The following is a 22,104-nucleotide window of genomic DNA, read 5'->3' on the forward strand; positions in this document are numbered from 1 at the left end:
AGAGGTTACAGGAACGGAACAGACTCCACGCTCAGTGATGATATAATGGTGAAACAGCAGATGAATTTGAAAGAGCAAGTGTTAACATTTTTGGCAGGACCCATGGGAGCCCTTCTGGGCTTCGCTTGAGTAATGTGTGTTCCTGCAGCTTTTGGGCTGCTTCTCCTTCCCGAACAGACCTTCCTGCTGGCAAAGTCTGTCTGGGCCATTTGATATTGCAGCGGCCCAGAGCCTTGGCACCAACAGCTTGCTTGTGGCATGGTAACAAGGCCATGCCCTTGTAATGGATCAGGCAGCTGGTTGGCACGTATCGTCAGAAGGCTGATTGGGGGTTGTAAAAAATCAACCTGCTCATGTGTCGGGGGATAAGAATTCTACAGTTGCTCTTGGTGCTCAGACAAGGAAAGAAAAAGCAGGTTGTTATCATTATCTTTGTTTACTGTTCAGGCTTGGATGTCTGTGTTGAGTTGAGGATAATGTTGGACTTGGCTGTGGCAAGTCCCAGTAACCAAATAACCTGCTAACACTCACAGTATAGGCTCAAACCTGCGGGAACTATCAACTGGGTACAGGAGGAATTGTAACTAACCATACATCAACACTTTCAGGAAATGTGAAACCCATTCGTAACTGTTTTAATTAGTATAGTTCACATTACTCTCCCTGAATGTTTGAATTATTTCTAATCCAATAGAATGAGCAAGATTTGATTTATCATTGTCACGTGTTAGAAGACAGTAAAAAGTATTGTTCCTTGTGCACTATACAACCAAAGCGTACCATATATAGAGAAGGAAAGGAGAGATGGCAGAACGTAGTGTTACAGTCATAGCTAGGATGTAGAGAAAGAGTTCCAGACCACAACCTAACTGCTTCTGCTGACTTTTTTAAATATGTAAAAGCATCTTAATGAAGGAAAGATATCAAGTTTTAATACTTAAATTTTATTGAGGAATCATTGAGATTTTCTCCCAGTCATTTGTGACCATATGTTATTAACAGTGTGTTCATTACAAATTAGTCAAAGTTGCTCAGTAATTAATTCCTTAAAATTTATGTTTTAGTGATTCAATATTGAAATGAATAACTTAATTCATCATGACAGGAGTTAGCAAACTTCCCATCTTCTGAGGTGTGGGTTCTTTGTACCTCTGTAAACATTGATTTGAGTGTGTCTTTAGGAAGTCTCTGATAGCACCCCTGTGATTTTCTCCACCCGTTTCCTTCTTTCGTGAGCAGGATCTGACCAGAGTGCAGTATTTCCTCGTGGTGGCGTGGTTAATATTTTCAACTCAGCATTGTTTGGGGTTATGAAAGTCAATTACTCTTTAACACTCACAGGGCTGTAACCTCCGAGCTCTGAGGCATTGTCTCTGCGAGGGGTACCCTGAAAATGGACTGGGGAATCTCCCTCCCCAGAGGTTCCCAGATAAGGATTGCCCAGGTAGTTTAAACTTCCCCTGAGCATTAATGACCCTGCACTGGGAACCCATTTAAACTTTTGATTTCAGTCGCAAACTCCCATTGGTGCCAACTGTCTTATAGCAGTAGCCACCCAGACAAAGTTAGAATTTAAATCACTTCTTGCTTCTGTGTAACTATTGTGCTGAACCACACCAACCCTCCCAATTCTATATTCCCAAACCGGCATGGCATTCCCCACACCCCCTACCATGGGAAGCCCTGTGCACTACCCCCTCCGCAATGGGTCTTCCCCTAAACTCAGCCTTCTCCCCCAGGCTTAACCTGATCCAATCACCCCCTTCTCCAAGGCCTGGCACCCAGTCCAACACTTTCCTGGAACCCTAAGGCTCAACCCTACCAGACCCTACCCCACTTCAGGGCATGACCAACAAGACCCAGCCTAACTTGACCCTAGACCACCACCACACCCCCTGGCTGGATTTTTGGTAAGAATTTTCAATCGGTGTTATGGCCCATGGTATCTCATTGCTCCAGTTTGCTGTTGGTGGGATATGTTTTGTGGGGAGAGCAGTGTTCTTATTACCATGCTGCTCTGAATAATTTGTTTTGGTCTCAGATACAATCAACATCTTCACTAGCATTAGTAAAATGATAATATTCATTACTTGAGTAACAACATTATTGCTCTGATGTGAGGGTTAAGTGAATACTGTGCTTTTTAAATAATTCATTTACATACCAGCGATAATTGACAGAGGATTTTTTGCGTGTTGTTAGTTGTTTGAAATATAATGGCCTTTTGGCCTTTGGCTACAGAAGTCCATCATTTCTTATATGAAATTTTAGTTGCAAAATGCACGTCAACAAAAAAGCAACAGAATAAAAATGGGATGGGTGAATGACTCAAGTTGCTGGTGCCTCTCGTGGCCCTGAGGAAGTCCCAGTGATTTCAATCCGTAGTATTCACACAGGAAATTTAAACTGGTTTCACTTTGCCTGCATTGCTGTGCGATTCCTAATGATAGTACGATGAGTTGAGCAGGGGCCCACAGACTTGGATTGTATTCAAGAGGCGACTAAATATAGCACTTGGGGCGAATGGGATCAAAGGTTATGGGGAGAAAGCAGGATTAGAAATATAGAAGCAAAGGAGATAGGAGCAGGGGGATACTATTTAGCCCTTCGATCCTGCTCCGCCATCCATTACGATCATAGCTGGTTCTCCAACTCAATAGCCCAATCCTGCTTTCTCCCCATAAGTTTGATCCCATTCACCCCAATGCTGTATCCAGCTGTCTCTTGAATACATTAATGTTTTGGCATCAACTGCTTCCTGTGGTACTGACTTCCACAGACTCACCACTCTTTGGGTGAAGAAATGTCTCCTCACCTCTGTCCTAAATGGTATTCAAGAGTTGGCTGGGTATAGCACTTGAGGTGAATGCTCAGACTGTGACTCGTGGTTCTGGACTCCGAACCTAATCAGTCTCTTCTTGTACATCAGTCCCGCATCCCTGGAATCAGCCTGTTAAACCTTTGCTGTACTCCTTACAACACACAATACTTTAGGTGTGGTCTCACCAAGGCCCTGTATAATTGCAACAGCACATCTCTGCTGCTGTACTCGAAACCTCTTGCTGTGAAGGCCAACATGCCATTTGCCCTCTTTACTGCTACACCTGCATGCTTACCTTCAGTGACTGGTGCACAAGGACACCCAAGTCCAGCTGCACATTCCCCTCTCCCGATTTACAGCCATTCAGGTAGTGATCTGCCTTCTTTTCTGCCAAAGTGAATAACCTCACACTTATTCAAATTATACTCCATCTGCCATTGATATGCTCATTCACCCAACCTGTCCAGATCATTCTGAAGGATCTCTGCATCTTTGTCACAGTGGACCCTCCCACCCAACTTGGTATCATCTGCAAACTTTGAGATGGTACATTTTGTACCCTCATCCAAATCATTAATATATATTGTGAATCGCTAGTGTCCCAGCGCCGATCCCTGTGACACCCCACTGCCTGCTAATTTGAAAAGCAGCCATTAATTCCTACTCTTTTTTTCCTCTCTGCCAAGCAGTTTCCTATCCATCTCAATACACTTCCCCCAATCCCAAGTGCTTTAATCTTGCACAATAATCTCTTGTGCGGGACTTTGTCAAACACATCAGGCTATTGAGTTGGATGATCTGCCATGATCGCGATGAATGGCAGAGCAGGCTCGAAGGGACAAATAGCCTCCTATCTTCTATGTTTATGTTTATAAGGATTTAATTAAAGCTTTTCACAAGGTGTAAAGTCTGCGGAGTAGCACTAAGAACAATGTTCACCCCCATCCCAACACTTCTCAACATGATCTGGCAGTATTTACCCCGGACCTGGCAATTTTAGCCCCACCATGGCTCATCCTTCACCACCACCGCCCCCCCCCCCCACCCCCCCACCACTCCACAACAGTCTCTCCATCTCCAGCAATGTTCATCCCATCCCCTCCCATCCCAGCAACCTTTACTCCTTCCCTCCATCATGACAATGTGAATATAGCCACACCCCAGCCTCCAATCCCAGTAATAATCAGTCAATGCCTCCTCCCCCATCCTGGTAATGATCCCCCACCCCCTCCCCAACCACAGCAACATGTCCTGATAATGTTCGCTCTCCTCCAACATCCTGGCTCCTTGCAATTTCCACCCCCACTTCCTGGCTCAGTCTCATCCCTCGACCTTCTTGATAGTGAACTCCCCCTTCGTGAATAACCTTGCAGAAGGTTGAAAGAGTCAGCATTGTCTGGGAGTGCAGGGTGAGCACTGGCAAGGATGAGGGAAGATGAGCACTAAACAGGGTGAGGGAAGGCGAGCACTTCCAAGAATGAGCACTGTGGAGAGTGAGAGGGGTCAGGGTGAGCACTGTGGATGGTGAGGGGGTGGTGGACTGAGCACTGTGGACGGTGAGGAGGGGGGGGTCTGGGTGAGCACCGTGGAGGGTGAGGGGGTGGTGGACTGAGCACTGTGGACGGTGAGGAGGGGGGGGTCTGGGTGAGCACCGTGGAGGGTGAGGGGGTGGTGGGGTCAGCACTGTGAAGGGTGAGGGGGTGGAGGTGAGCACTACACTCTGAAGGGTGAGGGGGAGAGAGAGCACGTTGGAGGGTAAGTGGGAGCGAGAACCAGCACTCAAAGGTGCCAAAGCTCCAGTGTAAAAAGGTAAATGGGCAGGTCCATCATAGTTAGTGGCAGACCCACTGTCCCCATCACTGGACAAGAGACATGGTTGTGTAAGCATGCAGGTACAGCAGGCAGTAAAGAAAGCAAATGGCATGTTAGCCTTCATAGCGAGAGGTTTCGAGTACAGGAGCAGGGATGTGTTGTTGGAGTTATGCAGGGCCTTAGTGAGGCCACATCTAGAGTGTTGTGTGCAAAAGGTGGAAATCTGAAATGAAAACTGGGCGACACAGTGTTTAGAATTACTGCCTCACAGTGCCTGTGACCCGGGTTTGATTGTGGCCTCAGGTCACTGTGCAGAGTCTGCACGTTCTCCCCGTGTCTGGGTGGGTTTCCTCTGCATGCTCCTGTTTCCTCCCACACTCCAAAGGAGTGCAGATTAGGTGGATTGGCCATTCTAAATGCACATGGTTATGAGGGATAGGTCTAGGAGCTGAGTGGTGGGCCTGGGTAAGATGATCTTCAGAGAGTTGGTGCAGACTCGCTGGGCCAAATGGCCTCCTTCTGCACTGTAGGGATTCTATGGTTCTATGATAAAAACCAAAGTTCTGCAACGATACACCAGAGTAGTCTTCATCTACGCTGAGAAAAGAGGTCATATTTTTGGTGCATGATCCTTCAGAATTAAAAGCTGAAAAATAATTAAACCTCTCTGTCTGTCACTCTGAAGGAAGGTGATGGTGACAGGGACCAACAGATAGTCCAGTCATTTATAAATCACATTTGAATTGTTTAAAAAGAAAGTAGGAATCATTGAATGTGTGAAAGATTACTGTGCGGAGGGTGAAGTGTTCTGATGCCACTCACACACTGTCAGGAACACACATGGTATGTATTTACAAGGAAAACCGTATAGAGACCGGCAGACCCTGGCTCACTGGCTGCTCCAGGCCCTACGTGTCTTCAGACTATCGCCTGCCCAAGAGAGGACTCCATCCCCTGGGGTGATTACCCACTCTCAATCCCAGTTGGTCCCTCAAGCCAGATGGCCCTCATCTGCTGTGTTGCCCTGAAAAGGGACAATCACCACACAATGAAAAGGCATTAAAAGAGGAAGGAGAGCATGTGAGTTATTCAGATGGTGAAAGAGCGGAGAAAAGGCAGCAGACCCGCCCTCATCAGCCACCTCTGCATTTTGTGCTTTGGGACAACATTACAGGAAAAACAGCAACAGAAAATGCCTGCGCCAGGTCAGGCAGCATTTGTGAAGAGAGGAAGGTCAGGTTTCTGCTCCATGACTTTGACCCGTCATCTATGAAGGGTCACTGAGCTGCATTGTTAACCTGCCAAGTGTTTTCAGAATGTGAAAATGACTGTCAGAAATAGGAAAGAATAGAGAGGGTATTCAAGTACTCCTGTATTTTATACAAGAAAAGTTATGAAGCTGCAGGAAATAATTCAACCTAAATTTAATGCAGATGACATTTGCAGTGTAATGGATTGGGATAATGAATAACAAGTGAAGCTAATTATGAATATCTGTTCAAGATTACCAAGTTGGAATGACACTAGAGATTCTGAACTGTGCAGAATACGTGTTTGTGTAATAAGCCTTCAGAGGCAGAAGTCCTTCAATAAAATCCCTTCATTTACAATTCCAATAGCAGTACACAGAGTGTCGTCATTCAGCAGCCTACCTTCGGGAGTGCCAAAGGAACTGACACGCCCGGTTCAATGCATCAATTGACTCCTGAATCAAGGAGTTCATATTCCAATACGCTAACCTCATTGAAGGCATTCCAGTTTGAATGTGAGATTTTAACTTGCTGAAAATTATTTGGGACGACTGTACTTAGAGCACAAGTAGGGACTGGAGGAAACATTTTGACAGTCCCATTGGGGAACTACCACCTGACATCTGGCCTCCTTATAACTGTTTCCCGGTCCTTTGGACAGCCCAGTGCTACAATGGGAATGTGTAATTGCAGTTGATAGGGAAACAAAATAGGTACTTACCTGGCAGGCTACACAGAATCCTGGTCTCACTAGAGGGTGACCAACAAGCCAGTCAGACTGAAGGTGCATGAGGCACATTCATTTTTCAAAGCTTTGCCGCCGTTATAATGTGCCACATATTCCAACAGCAGCTGGTTCCTGAGAGGCTCAGTGGTTAGCACTCCTGCCTCACAGTGCCAGGGACCCGGATTCAATCCCTGGCTTGGATCACTGTCTGTGTGGAGTTTGTATGTTCTCCCCTGGCCTGTGTAGGTTTCCTCCGAATGCTCCGGTTTCCTCCCACAGTCTGAAAGACGTGCTGATTAGATGCGTTGCCCCATGCTAAATTCTCCCTCAGTGTACCCGAACAAGTGCAGGAGTGTGGTGACTAGGGGATTTTCACAGTAACTTCATTGCAGTGTTAATATAATACGCGACACTAATAAATAAACTTTTAAATTGAGATCAATTGCTGTTTGTATTTGTCGCAGATACAGCCTAGAACAGCACCTGTTTTTGCAGTTTACTGGTATTGATCAGAATGGTCCCAAAATATGTATTATATCAGCCATGATTGAATGATGGAGCAGACCCGATGGGTCGAGTGGCCTAATTCTGCTCCTATGTCTTATGTCCAGTGGCATCTGAGGAGGGTGGAAGAAGTGCCCATATCTACTCACTTGGAAATTGGCTCAACCAGTGGCAAGTCAAAGCAATAAAGGAGCTAGCTTCTGCTCCAAATCCTGATCCCTTTGCCGCAAATGTAATTTCATTGCTTGACGCCACAGATACGCTCGTGGATTATTTATTTTCTTTTGGCGAAGATAGTGAGGAAGCGCAGGACGGTAAAGTCAACTTCAGATTTGCTGTACCAAACCAGAGATGATTGAACTAGTTAAGCTTAGGTAACTTCTTGAAACACGCTAAACAGTTTTTAGAGCACAAGGACAGTTTTACCAGTAGCAAGCTGTACCACAGTGACCATCTCTCAGCTTAACTGTGTGAATGCAGAACGATACAGTTCTCATGAACAGCCACAGCTGATAAAAACCCAGGTGCTGAATCTATAAATATGAATCTATAAATACATCACTATTGTGATAACTGTCACAGAGACCAATTTACTTGAATAACTGAAGGAGAAAATAGGATGATCGGTAAAACCTTGGGGCACCACAAGGGGCAAAGTAGATCGATGAAATAACAGGGAACTGCACATATTAAGGAACGGCTGTTACTGCCTGGCACGTTCTGTCAAAAGTCAATGCATTCAAAATGAACACAGTCAAGCCACAGTGCAACTTTGATTTGTTAATATTTCACCTGCTTTAAATTCGAATGTAAAACATTTCAAAGCAAAGTACTGCAGTTGTTGGAAATCTGAAATAAGGACAAAGGCCGAGCTTCTCTGATTCCCTTCTCGGCCCGCTGCTGCCACCAGGAAGAACGGAGAATTTGGCGCTCAAGCAAAACTCTGTTCACTGCAGCAGGAACTGGAGAAACTCAGCCACCGGCGAGCTTGGAGAATTCCGGCAAGAAAATGCTGCAAAAGCTAAACGGCATCTGTGAAGAGAGAAGCAAAGTTAACCATCTCAAATCTCATAATCTCCAATCTTCAGTTTGGAACTGAAGAGAGGTGGAAGTGTGATGGGTTTTATACAAAGAGGGAGAGGCAGCTGGAGCAAAATAGAAGTCAGGGATAAGTTAGAAGGCAGGCAAAATTAAATGATAAAGATATCATGGAACACGTGACAAAAGGAATGGGAATGATAGGGTTAAAGATTAAAGTTTTGGTCTAGAGTAAGTGTGAATCACAGAATAAAAGTCAACACTGTGAATTTTTTGATTTGATTTATTATTGTCAGTTGTATTAGTATACAGTGAAAAGTATTGTTTCTTGTGCACTATACTGATAAAGCGTTCTATACATAGAGAAGGAAAGGAGAGAGTGCAGAATGTAGTGTTACAGTCATTGCTAGGATGTAGAGAAAGATCAACTTAATGTGAGGTAGGTCCATTCAAAAGCATTTTTTGGAAAAATTCCCCAAGCTCGCAGGGACTGAGATTCTCCAGTCACGCTGCAATGAATGGAATTTTGCCTGATGGCAGCAGGGACAAAGCTGTTCTTGAGTTGGTAGGTACGTGACCTTAGACCTTTTTGGGGGGGGAGGTTGGTGTGGTGGGGGTGGACAGTGTTATGGTTCAGGGAAGAAGAGATGGGGATGAGGGCAGAATTGTGGGTAATGTGTCAGCCACAGTTGAAGGTTCTGTCAATAATCATGGTGGGGGGTGGGTGGGATATCCTGGGATAAAGAAAAGGGAAGTCATGGTAACGCAAGGAAAGACAAGATAAGGAAAAGTGGTGGCACAGTGGTACAGAGCTTAGCATTGCTGCCTCACCGCGCCAGGGACCCAGGTTCAATTCCAGCCTCAGGTCACTGTCTGTGTGGAGTTTGCACATTCTCCCCATGTCTGCGTGGGTTTCCACTGGATGCTCCAGTTTCCTCCCACAGTCCAAAGATGTGCGGGTTAGGTTGATTGGCCATGCTAAATTGCCTATTAGTTTCAGGGGATTAGCAGGGTAAATGTGTGGAGTTACAGGAATAAGGCCTGCATGGGATTGTGGTCGGTGCAGACTCGATAGGCCTCCTTCTGCATTGTAGGGATTCGATGATTCAATGTCTGAAGCACAGTTGTGGAAGGTAGCAACAGCAGAATATGTGTAAAACATTTTTCCTGAGTTTAATTGTAATTGAGGTATAAGTTAAGTAGAAAGCATTTTCTGGAAAAACAACACATTTTGAATAGATATAAAATTTCAACAAGTGTATACAGTTGAAGTTTTTTTTGCACAGCTACATGATGGAAATATTATTGTCCATCCCTGAACAATTCTATCCTTGACGTTTTCACCAGTTTTATTATCATGCAATCGTATAAATGAGAGGCTTATTGTTGTGGTAGATTTTCCAACCTTTCTTTGTTGAGTGGGAATGCTGTTGATGTACAGAAGCAACTGGCTGAAAACCCATTCATCGAATTACACCCCAAGTAAATGATGTTTATAAGCTGCCACTGGAATGTGAACTATCTGCAAAAGAAACTCACACTCAAGCAGAAATTTGACGCCTTAAGCATCTTACTACTGAAGCGCACAACATTTCAGTAAGTTCAGTGTTACACAGTGAGCCATTTGAACTTTGGTCTTCGAATAAATACTTGCTGGCATTTGCCAGGTTTTTTTTTACCCCTGACCGTTTTCTCTCCAGTAAGCACTGGCCTGGGTTTTGAAATGGTAGCAAGAGTGAAACTGTTAGCTTTTACCTTCATTACTCTATTGAAGCTGCCACAATTCTGGAGTCCGCGTGTGCAGGGCAGCGGGGAAAGCCAGAAGTTGCAGAATTTTCTACCCTTCCCCGACACTGCATTGGTGACTCCAGCCAATGGGAAAGCTAGGAGTTGACAATTTCCATTCTTACAAGAAGATAGGAGATTGGAGCAGGAATAGTCCATTTAGCCCCATTGTTCTCCTCTGCCATTCATCAAGATCATGGCTGATCTTCTACCTCAGGGATGGCATTATTTACCTTGACATCTTTAATATCTAGAAATCTATTAATCTCTGCCATGAATATACTCAGTGAGCCCCCCCACAGTCCTCTGGGGTAGGCTTTCTAAAGGTGGACCACCCTCTGAGTGAAGAAATTCCTCTTCATTTTGGCTGCAATGATACTGTGCTATTAATATATTTTATGTTCATGATGCCCATATCTACTCACTTGGAAATTGGCTTGAACAGCGACAAGTCAAAGCAATAAAGGAGTTAGCTTCTGCCCCAACTCCAGATCCCTTTGCCACTTTAAGATTCAGTGTTTTATTACAAGCAGTCAATTTGTCTGGGAGGAAATACAGCAGATGCTGGAAAGCAGGATAATCATTCATTTTAGCCATGTAAGTGTTTATTTAGCAGAAAGCTTAATGAGCTTTTGTTTGCCAAAGAAAAAAATCTTTTGGGGTGTTTCCTTGATTGAAATAATGGAAGATAAATTAGATATTTAGGGTTATAAAGTCGTGCGTTGAGGACCAGATCAGAAACTCCAAGGTAGTTTATGAAGTTAGCCTAAAGTCTAACTTTTACATTTGATTTTGGCATTAGGGTAAACATAATCTGTTTCACTCCAAGTATGATTCAAGTGACCCACTAGGAAGCCTTTTTCAAAACAAACTTTATGTACACAGTTAGAATATAACAAAAGAACTGGCATAACGTTTACCAATTAAAACACTTAAACATGACAAAGTATAATTCTTAACAGCTAACTATCTTTATTGTTCCAGTTTAGTAGTATCCCCACATTGGTATATATCCTTTGTTTAGAACCAGTTAGCTTAGAAAACCAAATATGTTTAAATGGTGCCAGATGTCTAGCCTTTTGACACTTCTGCAGAGTGATCCAGATAGACACTTGTCTTTTAATTCTCATACAGCAACTTCCAGTGAAAGCACCACCCCCAAACAGTAGAATCTCAGAGAAAGAGATTTATTCCCCAACAGATTTCAGACTCTAGACCTCAGAGAGACCAAGAGGTACAGAGAAAGCGACCTCTTCCTAAAGAGCCCTAAAAGCATTCTGCCTTGAGTTCTCTGTGAAAGCCTAGTCCTACCCAGGCACCTGATTTTACCTGTCAATCAACCTAATTCTAACCCTACTCTGCAATATCCCAGGGGAAAACACAAAATGACAAAACCCTGCATGAGTTCAATTAAAACCAACATTGCAGCAATTAAGATCAATCATGTTGTTGCACTGACAATAGAGGATGCTGGTTATACACAAAGAATGGCTCTGAGTGCAGAGAACAGATCCTGCACAAGAAACATAACTAAAATATATTTCTTAAAGGCACAGTATTATCACACATCTAATACTAGAAATGGGAGGAGCTAGCTTTGTAGCTGAGGAAAACACTTTGAGTTCAGTTGCTGGAGTGCTGGTCAGTGTATTTGAGATGGTTTAATTAGAGGCCAACAAGGAGGTAGTCCAGGGGTTAGTACAGTGTTAGCGAATCAGGCTGGATGTCTGGTGACATTGTGGGAAGTTTTGTTTAAATGATGCCCTACCATCGCCTCAGTACTGTAAAAATCAAAGCTTCTGTCTTTGATTCTCAACATTTCTTAACACAGAAGCACTGAGTCCAATAGTAGCATCTCAACAGCTGTCCAGCTAAGATGGGTTCAGAGCCCACAAGAAAAGTTAAGTCTGGATTATTTGAATGTGTAACTTAGTGCATTTCTGTGAAGGATTAGTACCTACTTTTTGCATCCACAGTTCCTCAGATGGAAATCTTTAATTTCAGCTGGGCAGTTGGCACCTAGTTGAGGTGAAGTGTTTCCATGCAGGGAGAGACATAATTAAAGAGTGAGTCACTCTTGGCTGCTCTTAAGCACCTCCCGGGCCTAGTTATGGAGTGGTATGAACAGATCATGGGAACAAAGCGCCTGTTTTGTCTTTCTGGCTGCCAATTGCTGCATAGGACGTGCTTTGGGAGTGTTTTACCAATTCCATATGGAAAGAGTACTCACTAACCATCGTTCTATAAATGCTGATTCATTGGCCCCTGTCAGTCGCTGCATTGGATTCCTGAATGTCATTCATTGCTTTTGATTTTTCTATTGCCCCATTGGAGTAAGTTTATTGAGGAGTGCACAATATCTGTTAGCACTTTGAGGCACCCTTCTATCTTGCATCTTCAACATCTGCAAATGTTACGTTGTCGCTGCCATCATTTTGTTGAAGGAACAACGTCGTTCAGTGAGTTAGACACCATCATTTGAGCAGTTACTTTCACAGTGTGTGCGTGTCACTGGCTAAACCAGCACTTATTGCTCACCCCTAATTGCCCTTGAGCAGGCGGTGGTGAATTGCCTTCCCGAAGCACTGTGTTCCACATGGCGTAGGTACACCCACAATGCTGTTAAGGAGAAAGTTCCAGGATTTTGACCCAGCGACAGTGAAGGAACGGCAATATATTTCCAAATCAGGATAATGTGTGGCTTGGAGGGGGAGGCGAAACTGCCTTGTTTGCAAGTTATAAAACAGCATTTTATAACTTCGCAACTGAGCTCCTGCAGAGAATTCTAGAAGCTTTGTTTGCACACAAACTCTGATAATGATCTCCTGTCATTCTCTTAAAATGAAGTGGAAATGCTGACTTTGGACTGAGGTGGGCACAGTAAGAAGTCTCACAACACCAGGTTAAAGTCCAACTTTGCTCTGAAAGTTTGTGATTCCAAATAAACCTGTTGGACTTTGACCTGGAGTTGTGAGACTCCTTACTCTCTTTAAAATGGACAAGTATTTTCTTCACTGGTGAGACAGTTACTTTTCCCTCCAATTTCTTAATTAAAAGATCTTTTGATCAATGGGGAAGAAGTTGTTTTTGGTTCATTTTCATGCTTGATGCAACATGTCAGCTTCCTGCTGTCTGCAGCATGCTTTATTCAAAGTTAAAACTTGGACAGCGTGAACCCACAATGCCATAAGTTGTATGGTTCTGTGAACATAAGATTTCCTGTGATTTAGTGATGTCCATAAGGATGTGTGGACTTAGCTGGCTGACATCTAGGACAAGGATGCATTGACTTTATATGCTAAATTGTGCATATTTCTATGTATCTATGATCAAAATGGATGTGCGGACAAAACATAGTTGTCTAACTTTCAAAAGGAATGTTTGCTTTTTGATAGTGCCATCTAGTGCCTCACTCTTAACGTAATCGCTGATATCTTCTTTTCCTTTATTCTTCTGTCGAATATGGGTGTCACTGACAAAGCTTGCATTTGTTGTCCATCCTTAATTGCCCTTCAACTGAGGGCAGTCTAGAGTGAATCACATTGCTAGAGACTGGGGCAGTATGGTGGCACAGTGGTTAGCACTGCTGCTTCGTAGCACCAGGGTCCCAGTTTTGATTCCCGGCTTGGGTCACTGCCTGTGTGGAATCTGCATGTTCTTCCCATGTCTGCATGGGTTTCCTCTAGGTGCTCTGGTTTCCTCCCACGTTCTGAAAGATGTATTGGTTACGTGCATTGACCCGAACAGGCGTCAGACTGTGGCAACTAGGGGAATTTCACAGTAACTTTATTGCCGTATTAATGTAAACCTTACTTGTGACTAATAAACTTTAACTTTTTACATATAGGTCAGACCCCAAAAGAACATTAGTGAAATAGATGGGTCTTTACAACAATTGATGATAGTTATATGGTCACCATTAATAGAGTCATAGAGGTTTACAGCATGGCAACAGGCCCTTCGGCCCAAATTTTTTTAAACCCCTAAGCTAATCCCAATTGCCCTCATTTGGCCCGTATCCCTCTATACCCTTTTATCCATGTAATTATAAGAACATAAGAACATAAGAAATAGGAGCAGGAGTAGGCCATCTAGCCCTTCGAGCCTGCCCCGCAATTCAATAAGATCATGGCTGATCTGTCGTGGCTCAGTTCCACTTTCCCGCCCTCTCCCCATAACCCTTAATCCCCTCTCTTATCAAGAACCCATCAATCCGCTTCTTAAAAATATTTAGCGAGGCAGCCTCCACCACTTCAACGGGCAGAGAATTCCAGAGATTCACCACCCTTTGAGTGAAGAAGTTCCTCCTCAACTCCGTTCTAAACCGCCCCCCCTTTTATCTTGAGGCTGTGCCCCCTAGTCCTACTGTCTTTTTTGAGCGGGAAGAGTCTCTCCACCTCTATCCTATCCATCCCATTCATCATCTTATACATCTCAATGAGATCTCCCCTCATTCTTCTAAACTCTAACGAGTACAAGCCTAGTTTATTCAGCCTCTCCTCATAGCTCAATCCCCTCAACTCTGGTATCAGCCTAGTAAACCTCCTCTGCACTCCCTCCAGGGCCAAAATATCCTTGCGCAGGTGCGGCGCCCAAAACTGCACACAGTACTCCAGCTGCGGCCTCACCAATGCCCTATACTAAATACTTTTTAAGAGACAAGATTGTACCCACCTCTACTACTACCTCTGGCAGGTTGTTCCAGATGCTCACCACCCTCTGTGTGAAAAAATTGCCCCTCTAGACACTTTTGTATCTCTCCCCTCTCACCTTAAATGAGATTAGCTTTACATTCCAGATTTATTAATCAAATTTAAATTCTCCAGCTGCCATGTTGGGATTTGAGGCTATGCTCCCAGAACATTAGTTTGGGCTTCTGGATTACTAATCAATGACATTACCACTACATCATTAACTCCCTGTGAAAATATTTGGATGTGGGTATGCCGGCGTTGGACTGGCGTAAACACAGTAAAAAGTCTGACAACACCAGGTTTTAGTCCAACCTATTTATTTGATAATATTCTCACAAGCTTTCGAGGGGTTACCCTCTTCGTCAGGTGAATGGAGAGTTCTGGCCTCAGACAGAGCATATAAAGCACAGACAGTTTAGAGATTAGTAATCTCTAATCTGTCTGTGCTTTATATGCTCTGTCTGAGGCCAGAACTCTCCATTCACCTGACGAAGAGGGTAACCCCTCGAAAGCTTGTGAGAATATTATCAAATAAATAGGTTGGACTAAAACCTGGTGTTGTCAGACTTTTTACTTAAAATATTTGGATCCAGATCCACTTTGCTTGCCCTTTTCTTCAGAACAACTTTGTATAGAAAAATTGCTAAATGGTGTAAGTTATAATAGCGTAAAGTATTAGAAGCATTTAGATCATGAGTGAATCTTAAGAAATTTATAATTGTGATGTATTTTATGAAAGATATTATAGTCTTGATTTAATATCCTTGTGTCCTTTATTGCCTCGTAGTCTTATGTATAGATATAGCTATGAGGAGAGGCTATTGAGAGCTATTGAGCTACGAGGAGAGGCTAAATAAACTGGGCTTGTACTCAGAGTTTAGAAGAATGAGGGGAGATCTCATTGAGACGTATAAGATGATGAATGGGATGGATAGGATAGAGGTGGAGAGACTCTTCCCGCTCAAAAAATACAGTAGGACTAGGGGGCACAGCCTCAAGATAAAAGGGGGGCGGTTTAGAACGGAGTTGAGGAGGAACTTCTTCACTCAAAGGGTGGTGAATCTCTGGAATTCTCTGCCCGTTGAAGTGGTGGAGGCTGCCTCGCTAAATATTTTTAAGACGCGGGTTGATGGGTTTTTGATAGGAGAGGGGATTAAGGGTTATAGGGAGAGGGCGGGAAAGTGGAACTGAGCCACGACAGATCAGCCATGATCTTACTGAATGGCGGGGCAGGCTCGAAGGGCTGGATGGCCTACTCCTGCTCCTATTTCTTATGTTCTTATAGCTGAATTTATTATATATTATATGTATTAAGAGAGGAGTTTAAAGGGGGGGCTTATCCCATTTTAGTTTTGTTTTTGTGTATGTCGGGGTTCATGTTACATAAATATCCATGGTTAGTACATTCTCCATAACTGATGCACGTTCCACACTGTAATTAAATATTGTGGGAAGTTGGTGAATGGTGGTCAATAGGTACTAATTAGCAAATTATATATTATGAGGTCTGTAAAACGACTATTCCTGTTTTAGAAAATGCCAGTGATTTTTCTGTACGTTTACACTTTCATCTTCTTACAATGCGCTAAACAAATTGAAATTGTGACACAGGCTTGCTTTGAAAAAATTTCAGTTGTGCACAATGCTGCAAAACTTCATAGATCCACACCCAATTCATAAAATGCTTTACTAAAACAGGCCCTCACTCCCTGTGATAAGACTGTGTTCCTGAACAATGTTTAGGTAATTTGTCATGAGCCTGGGTATAAATGAGAAACCAATTTTAATTCATTTTATGTACTGCTTAAATTGTGAAACCTCTTTATCAACTTGTTTGACATTAGGAAGCAGCCTGAAAAGCTTTTCATTGGAATACGATTTAGGCTAAAACTACCAAAATTAGTTATTAAACAGGGAAATGGATAAGTAAACCATTAGAAGTGACATGTTTACAATAGATGCAGACTATCCATTTCAAATAGGGAGTGTAGCCTGATTGGGGAGAAGCACATAACTTTGGGTTTATAGTTCTCAAAGCTTTCCATTACAGAAAGTTTCCTCACCTTATGCCTGGGACTGTTGTGGGTGAATTGATACAGAATGATAGAAATAGGCAGGAAAAAGTGGGATACGGACCGCATACAGGCAGAAGGTCTTTAGGAAGGTGTCATGTGCCGGCGCAGGCTTGAAGGGCCTCTTCCTGTGCTGTACTGTTCTTTGTTCTTTGATTGCCGTTATTCAAAACATCTCCATTATCATTACATCATCCAACCACTGATGCTAAAGACAAACTAGATTGACCTGATTGTCATTTTCATTTAGCAATCTTGCACTTCTAATTATCTCTCCTTGATTGTAAACTGGTCTGGGAACAGGGTTCTGATGTGTGAACCTTTACATGCTGCCTTTTTTTTTGCTTTTTGTGCATTGAGTGTTCCCTGATTATTTCAAACAGATCCATTTTATCAGACAGACTAAAAAGTAAATTTTTTTTTAAATGATCAGGGAATAGGAAGTCTAAATACACGTCTCTTTAACTCAAAACAAACTACTAAGTGTCCCGATTTTTAATTTATTCATGGGATTGGGGCATTGCTGGTTGTCCAGCATTTATTGCCCATCTCTGGTTGCAAGGGGCAAGTTAGGGGAGATCGTGTCTCACTAACCTGATTGAGTTTTTCAAGGAAGATCAAAGATTATTGATGAGGGTAGGGCAGTGGATGTTGTCTACATGGACTTCAGTAAGGCCTTTGACAAGATCCCTCATGGCAGACTGGTGCAGAAAGTGAAATTGCGTGGGATCAGAGGTGAGCTAGCAAGGCGTCTCTAATTTAAGTGTTTTAAGTTCCATTTGCAGTGCTCTTTCACGTATTAATTTTTATTTCATTTCTCTTTCATTTTTTGCTCTTTGTTGTGTGAATTTGCCCAGTTGTCTTTTCATATTTCAAGCTCCATCAATTGCAGCTGAATCCTGGCCAACTCAATCTGCATTGGGTTGGGGTTAGCTTGAGGTGGTTCTTAGAATTCCAAATGCTTTACTGTTGGATTCAGTGTCACTACTTTTTTGGCCCCTATTTTTACCCTAACTGCAACTCTCCTGCTAATTCTATTAACCTAACCTTGCCTAATTGTTGCAAATGAATCAGGGATGAGCCTTTCCTCTTGAGAAAAGTCTTTGCAACTTGCACAGAAATCCTGCACTTTGTCCAGTGAAATTCACTGTGGATTCCTTTTAGCCTAAACCTCAGCCAATATTCCAGAGCATCTGCCACTGTCTATGAATTTGCAATTCTGGATGAGCCCCCAGTTGAAATGGCCTCAGGAGAGCGAAGCAGTGTTTTTAATTTAGTCTAGAATCTGAAAACCCAGGTATTTACTGAAACAATGAATCTTTACGGTTCATGGTTTAAATGAAAAGAATTGTACTGTGTCAGAACCAAAGAAAATGAATATCTGTAACAACGCCCTGTCTGAAATAGCCAGTTGCATTCAAGGTATTAAAAGGACAGTTAACTCATTTATTTATAACCTAAACCAAATTCCTTAATCACATTTCCTTCTGCACCAATTAGACTTGTACTCCAATAGACTCAAATCAGAAACTTATTCTGAATACTGTTTCAAAGATTCATTTACGGGCTGAGATTTCTTAAGTCTTCTGTTTATTTCTGGCCAGGTACCCCTTTCAGATGTGCTGTGGTTACTGACTCCCCATTCAACACCAATATCTCTTAAGCTTAGACACCTTGGGTCAAAATGTACACTCTCTTCCTCTCCCACTATCTCTTAACTTTGTTTTCTGTATTGTTTGGGTGGGACTTTTTGGCCGCACTCGCCCCAAATCAGGAAAATCCTGCCCGCGGTCAACGGGCTTTTGCATGATTCGCACCCACCCCCCTCGCTTGCCCACCCATTATGATGGCGGGCGAGACTGGAAAATTCGCCCCTTTATCTCCCAGGCAACCTGGTCACTTGATCAGCTAGTGGAAGCCAGCTACTTTTATCGGAAATCAGATTCAAGAGAAACCCAGTTCTTAAAGAGACCATTACCCCAGGATAAAATATAAGTTGTATTCTCCAAGAATACATGGGTCATCGTAATCTTTTGAAGTATTTTGCTCAGTTGAAGCACACTGTTGTATGGAGTGGCAGGGTACAACATTTTTACTTCTGTAGTTATTTAACATGTCTAAGTTTGTTATTCATTCTCTCAGATTCTGGTATTTAATACATACAAACACAAGGGCAAATTACTGCCGACTGAAGCCACTAATGCAGTCCTTTTCATAAAATCTTTTCCCGAACCGTTGACTTCACCTCTCTCCCTGACAAGTTTTAGGATGAACCAGCCTGTTGCAACCTCACTGTTATATTTGACTTTGAGATGAGCTTCCAACTGCAAATGCACCCCTCCCCCCATCCCCAAGACCACTTACATCCACTTCTGTAAGATCACCTATCTTCACCCTTTGTCTCAGCACACCTGCAGCTGCAAATCTCACCCATGCCTTTGTCACCTTTAGATGTGACTAATGCACTGCTGGCGCTGCCAGGTTCTGCCAGTCAATGGTGCCCATGCCTTCAGCTATCGAGGCCTTCAACTCCCTAAACCTCACCACCTCCTTTTCCTCCTCCAGGATGCTCCACAATGGTAACTGTCCTAACATCACCTAGTATGACACAGTGTATAATTTTACATTATAATGCTCCTGTTAATGCTTGGGACATTTTATCATATTAAAGATACTATATAAATACAAGTTATTATGAGGTTGAGATGTCTTTTAAGCTTTTGCAAATACATTCTTTGCAATGAAATGTATCTCCAGATTGTCTGCTTTTTAATTTCTGGAACCTGAACAGTTATGTTACATTCTCATTCATATCCTTTTGCTTTCAGATTATTTGGCCTGAAGGATATTATTCATTCAAACTGTAGCAATCCTCTTGAGCTTGTTCTCAATGTGAACCATGATTGGCCTGCCTATGCAAACCCTGCAATCCTATTACTGCTTTATTACATGATAGTGTCACTCCTGAAGCTGAAGAAGAAAGCACCTGGACAGACGGTGAGTGTAACTTGATTGGTGGTGCATTAGTGTCATGCGTTGGCAGTTAAATAATAACAGCTGAATCTGAACATTCTCCACCCTTTGCTAGTTTGAAGCTGCTCTTGCAGGATTTTCAGTAATTCAGCACGGTGGCACAGTGGTTGGCATTGCTGCTCCACACTGCCAGGGACCTGGGTTCAGTTCCGGCCTTGGGTTGCTGTCTGTATGGAGTTTGCACATTCTCCCCGTGTCTGCATGGGTTTTCTCCCGGTGCTCCGGTTTCCTCCCACACTCCAAAGGTGTGCAAGTTAGGTGGATTAGCCACGCTAAATTGCCTCTTAGTGGCTAGGAATGTGTAGGTTAGGGGGATTAGCCATGGTAAATGGGAGAGGTGCGGTGGGTGGGCCTGGGTCAGATGCTCTGTTTGACAGTCAGTGCAAACTCAATGGGTCGTATTTCTGCACTGTAGGGATTTATGGTTTATAACAGCCCTGATACGGGGAGCAGTTCACTCTGATAAACACAGGAGAATTGCTGCTTTTCGAGGTTTCAGTGCCTAACTTCTCACTTTTTATTTGTGGAACGACTGAGTGTGATTGGTGTCTTGAAAGGCAACAGTTTCTTGAGGAGCAGACAGGAAGATTCCACGTGTTTGCCTATCTGTGCTGAGTTAGCAGGGTGCTGTGGAATAGTAGGGGGTGGTTATGTTGTGTTGTGTTGGTGTAGTGATTGTGGGATAGAGGCAGGAGGTGGGGAGGTGTGTTGCAGGGGTGAGGGAGTGAGTGAGGGACAGTGGCAGGGGGTGGGGGTGGTTGTGTTGCGGGTGTGGGTCGTGACTGTGAGTTAGTGTGGGGAGGGTTGTGTGAGGAGGGTTGTGTTGCGGGGGTGGGTAGTGACTGTGGGTCAGCGTAGGGGGGCGGTGGTGGTGTTGCAGGGGAGGGATAGTGACTGTGGGATAGTGGAAGGGGTGGCAAGGGTGGTTGTGTTGCACAAGTGGGGTAGTGACTGTGGGATAGTGGGGGAGTGGGAGGGGTTATATTGCAGGGTGGGGTAGTGACTGTGGGATAGTGGGGGAGTGGGAGGGGTTATATTGCAGGGTGGGGTAGTGACTGTGGGATAGTGGGGGAGTGGGAGGGGTTATATTGCAGGGTGGGGTAGTGACTGTGGGATAGTGGGGGCTTGCGGAGAGGGTTGCATTGTGGGGTTGGGTTGGTGACTGTGGAATAGTGGGTTGGGTGTTTGTATTGCAGGGGTGGGGTAGTGATAGTTCACAGTGAACTGCAGCTCTCTAGGGGATATGAAGTTATGCTGAGCAGGCAGCAGAGTTGGATGAAATTTAATGGAGCTGGCATTCCTGGAGAGACATTTTGACGCAGTAATCTTACACCTTGTGTACACTAGTCAGAAACAGCCATACTCCTGCTGTGCTGTTATTGGGAGGAGCACCTTATCAGCAAAGCGATGGAAAGTATATTTGACAGTCTCTATCAAACAGCACTTACACCACAATATCCTGCTCCATTGACGCTCAGTTTGGGTTCCATTGAGGCTCCTGACCTCAATGTAGCCATGGTCACAATATGGAGAAGAAACCTCAACTCAAGAGGGGAAGTGAGAGTGATTGCCTTTAATATCATGGCAGTATTTGAGTGTGGCATCAAGGAGCTCTGACAAAATTCAACTCGATGAGAATTGGCTGGCAAACTCTCCATTGGTTATGATCATACCTAGCACAAAAGAAGCTCAGTCCCAGGACAGCAGGAGTTCCTCAGGGGAGTGTCCAAGTCCTGCCCATCCTCAGCTGCTTCATCAATGACCGACCTTCCAGCATAAGGTCAGAAGTGGAGATGTTCACTGCTGGTTGCAGAATCATTCGCGACTCCTCGGATACAGACCATGATCCCATGCAGCAAGATCTGACAATCACACTGATAAGTGGAAAGTAAAATTCATTCCACACAAGTGCCGGGCAATTACCATCTCTAACAAGAGAGAATCCAATCATCTCCCCTTGACATTCAGTGGCATTACCATTGCTGAATCCTTAATTATCACCATCCTGGGTTTATCATTCCCCACCATTAGCCACATAAATACTGTGAGCTTATGAACAGGTCAGAGGCTGGGAATCCTGCGGCAATGAACCCACTGCCTGGCACCCCAAAGCCTCAGGTCAGGAGTCACCTGCCTGAATGAGTGCAGCTCCAACAACGTTCAGGAAGCTCAACAATGTCCAAGACAAAGCTGTCAGCTTGATCAGCATCCCATCCATCATCTTAAATAGTCACTCCCTCCAGCACCAGCACAGGCTAGCAACAGTGTGTTATATACAAGATGCACTGCAGCAACTCTATTCCTTTCAAACCCACGGCTTCTACCTCCCAGAAGGACAGGAGCAGCAGATACATGGGAACAACACTGG

At 43.8% G+C, this 22,104-nt stretch overlaps 1 protein-coding gene across 2 annotated transcripts in view; it reads left to right on the plus strand.

Annotated features, from left to right (window-relative positions):
• The window catches only part of piezo1 (piezo type mechanosensitive ion channel component 1 (Er blood group)), a 298,079-nt gene that overhangs the window by 155,505 nt on the left and 120,470 nt on the right, over nucleotides 1-22,104 (plus strand). For both annotated transcript variants that reach the window (XM_080186829.1, XM_080186830.1), the window contains exon 8: nucleotides 19,532-19,700. In XM_080186829.1, coding sequence (XP_080042955.1) covers nucleotides 19,532-19,700 — 169 coding nt within the window. The remainder of the gene's footprint in view (nucleotides 1-19,531; nucleotides 19,701-22,104) is intronic.

The sequence above is a fragment of the Carcharhinus amblyrhynchos genome, chromosome 4 (genome assembly GCF_965287045.1).
Source record: "Carcharhinus amblyrhynchos chromosome 4, sCarAmb.v2.hapA, whole genome shotgun sequence".
Taxonomy (NCBI): Eukaryota; Metazoa; Chordata; class Chondrichthyes; order Carcharhiniformes; family Carcharhinidae; genus Carcharhinus; species Carcharhinus amblyrhynchos.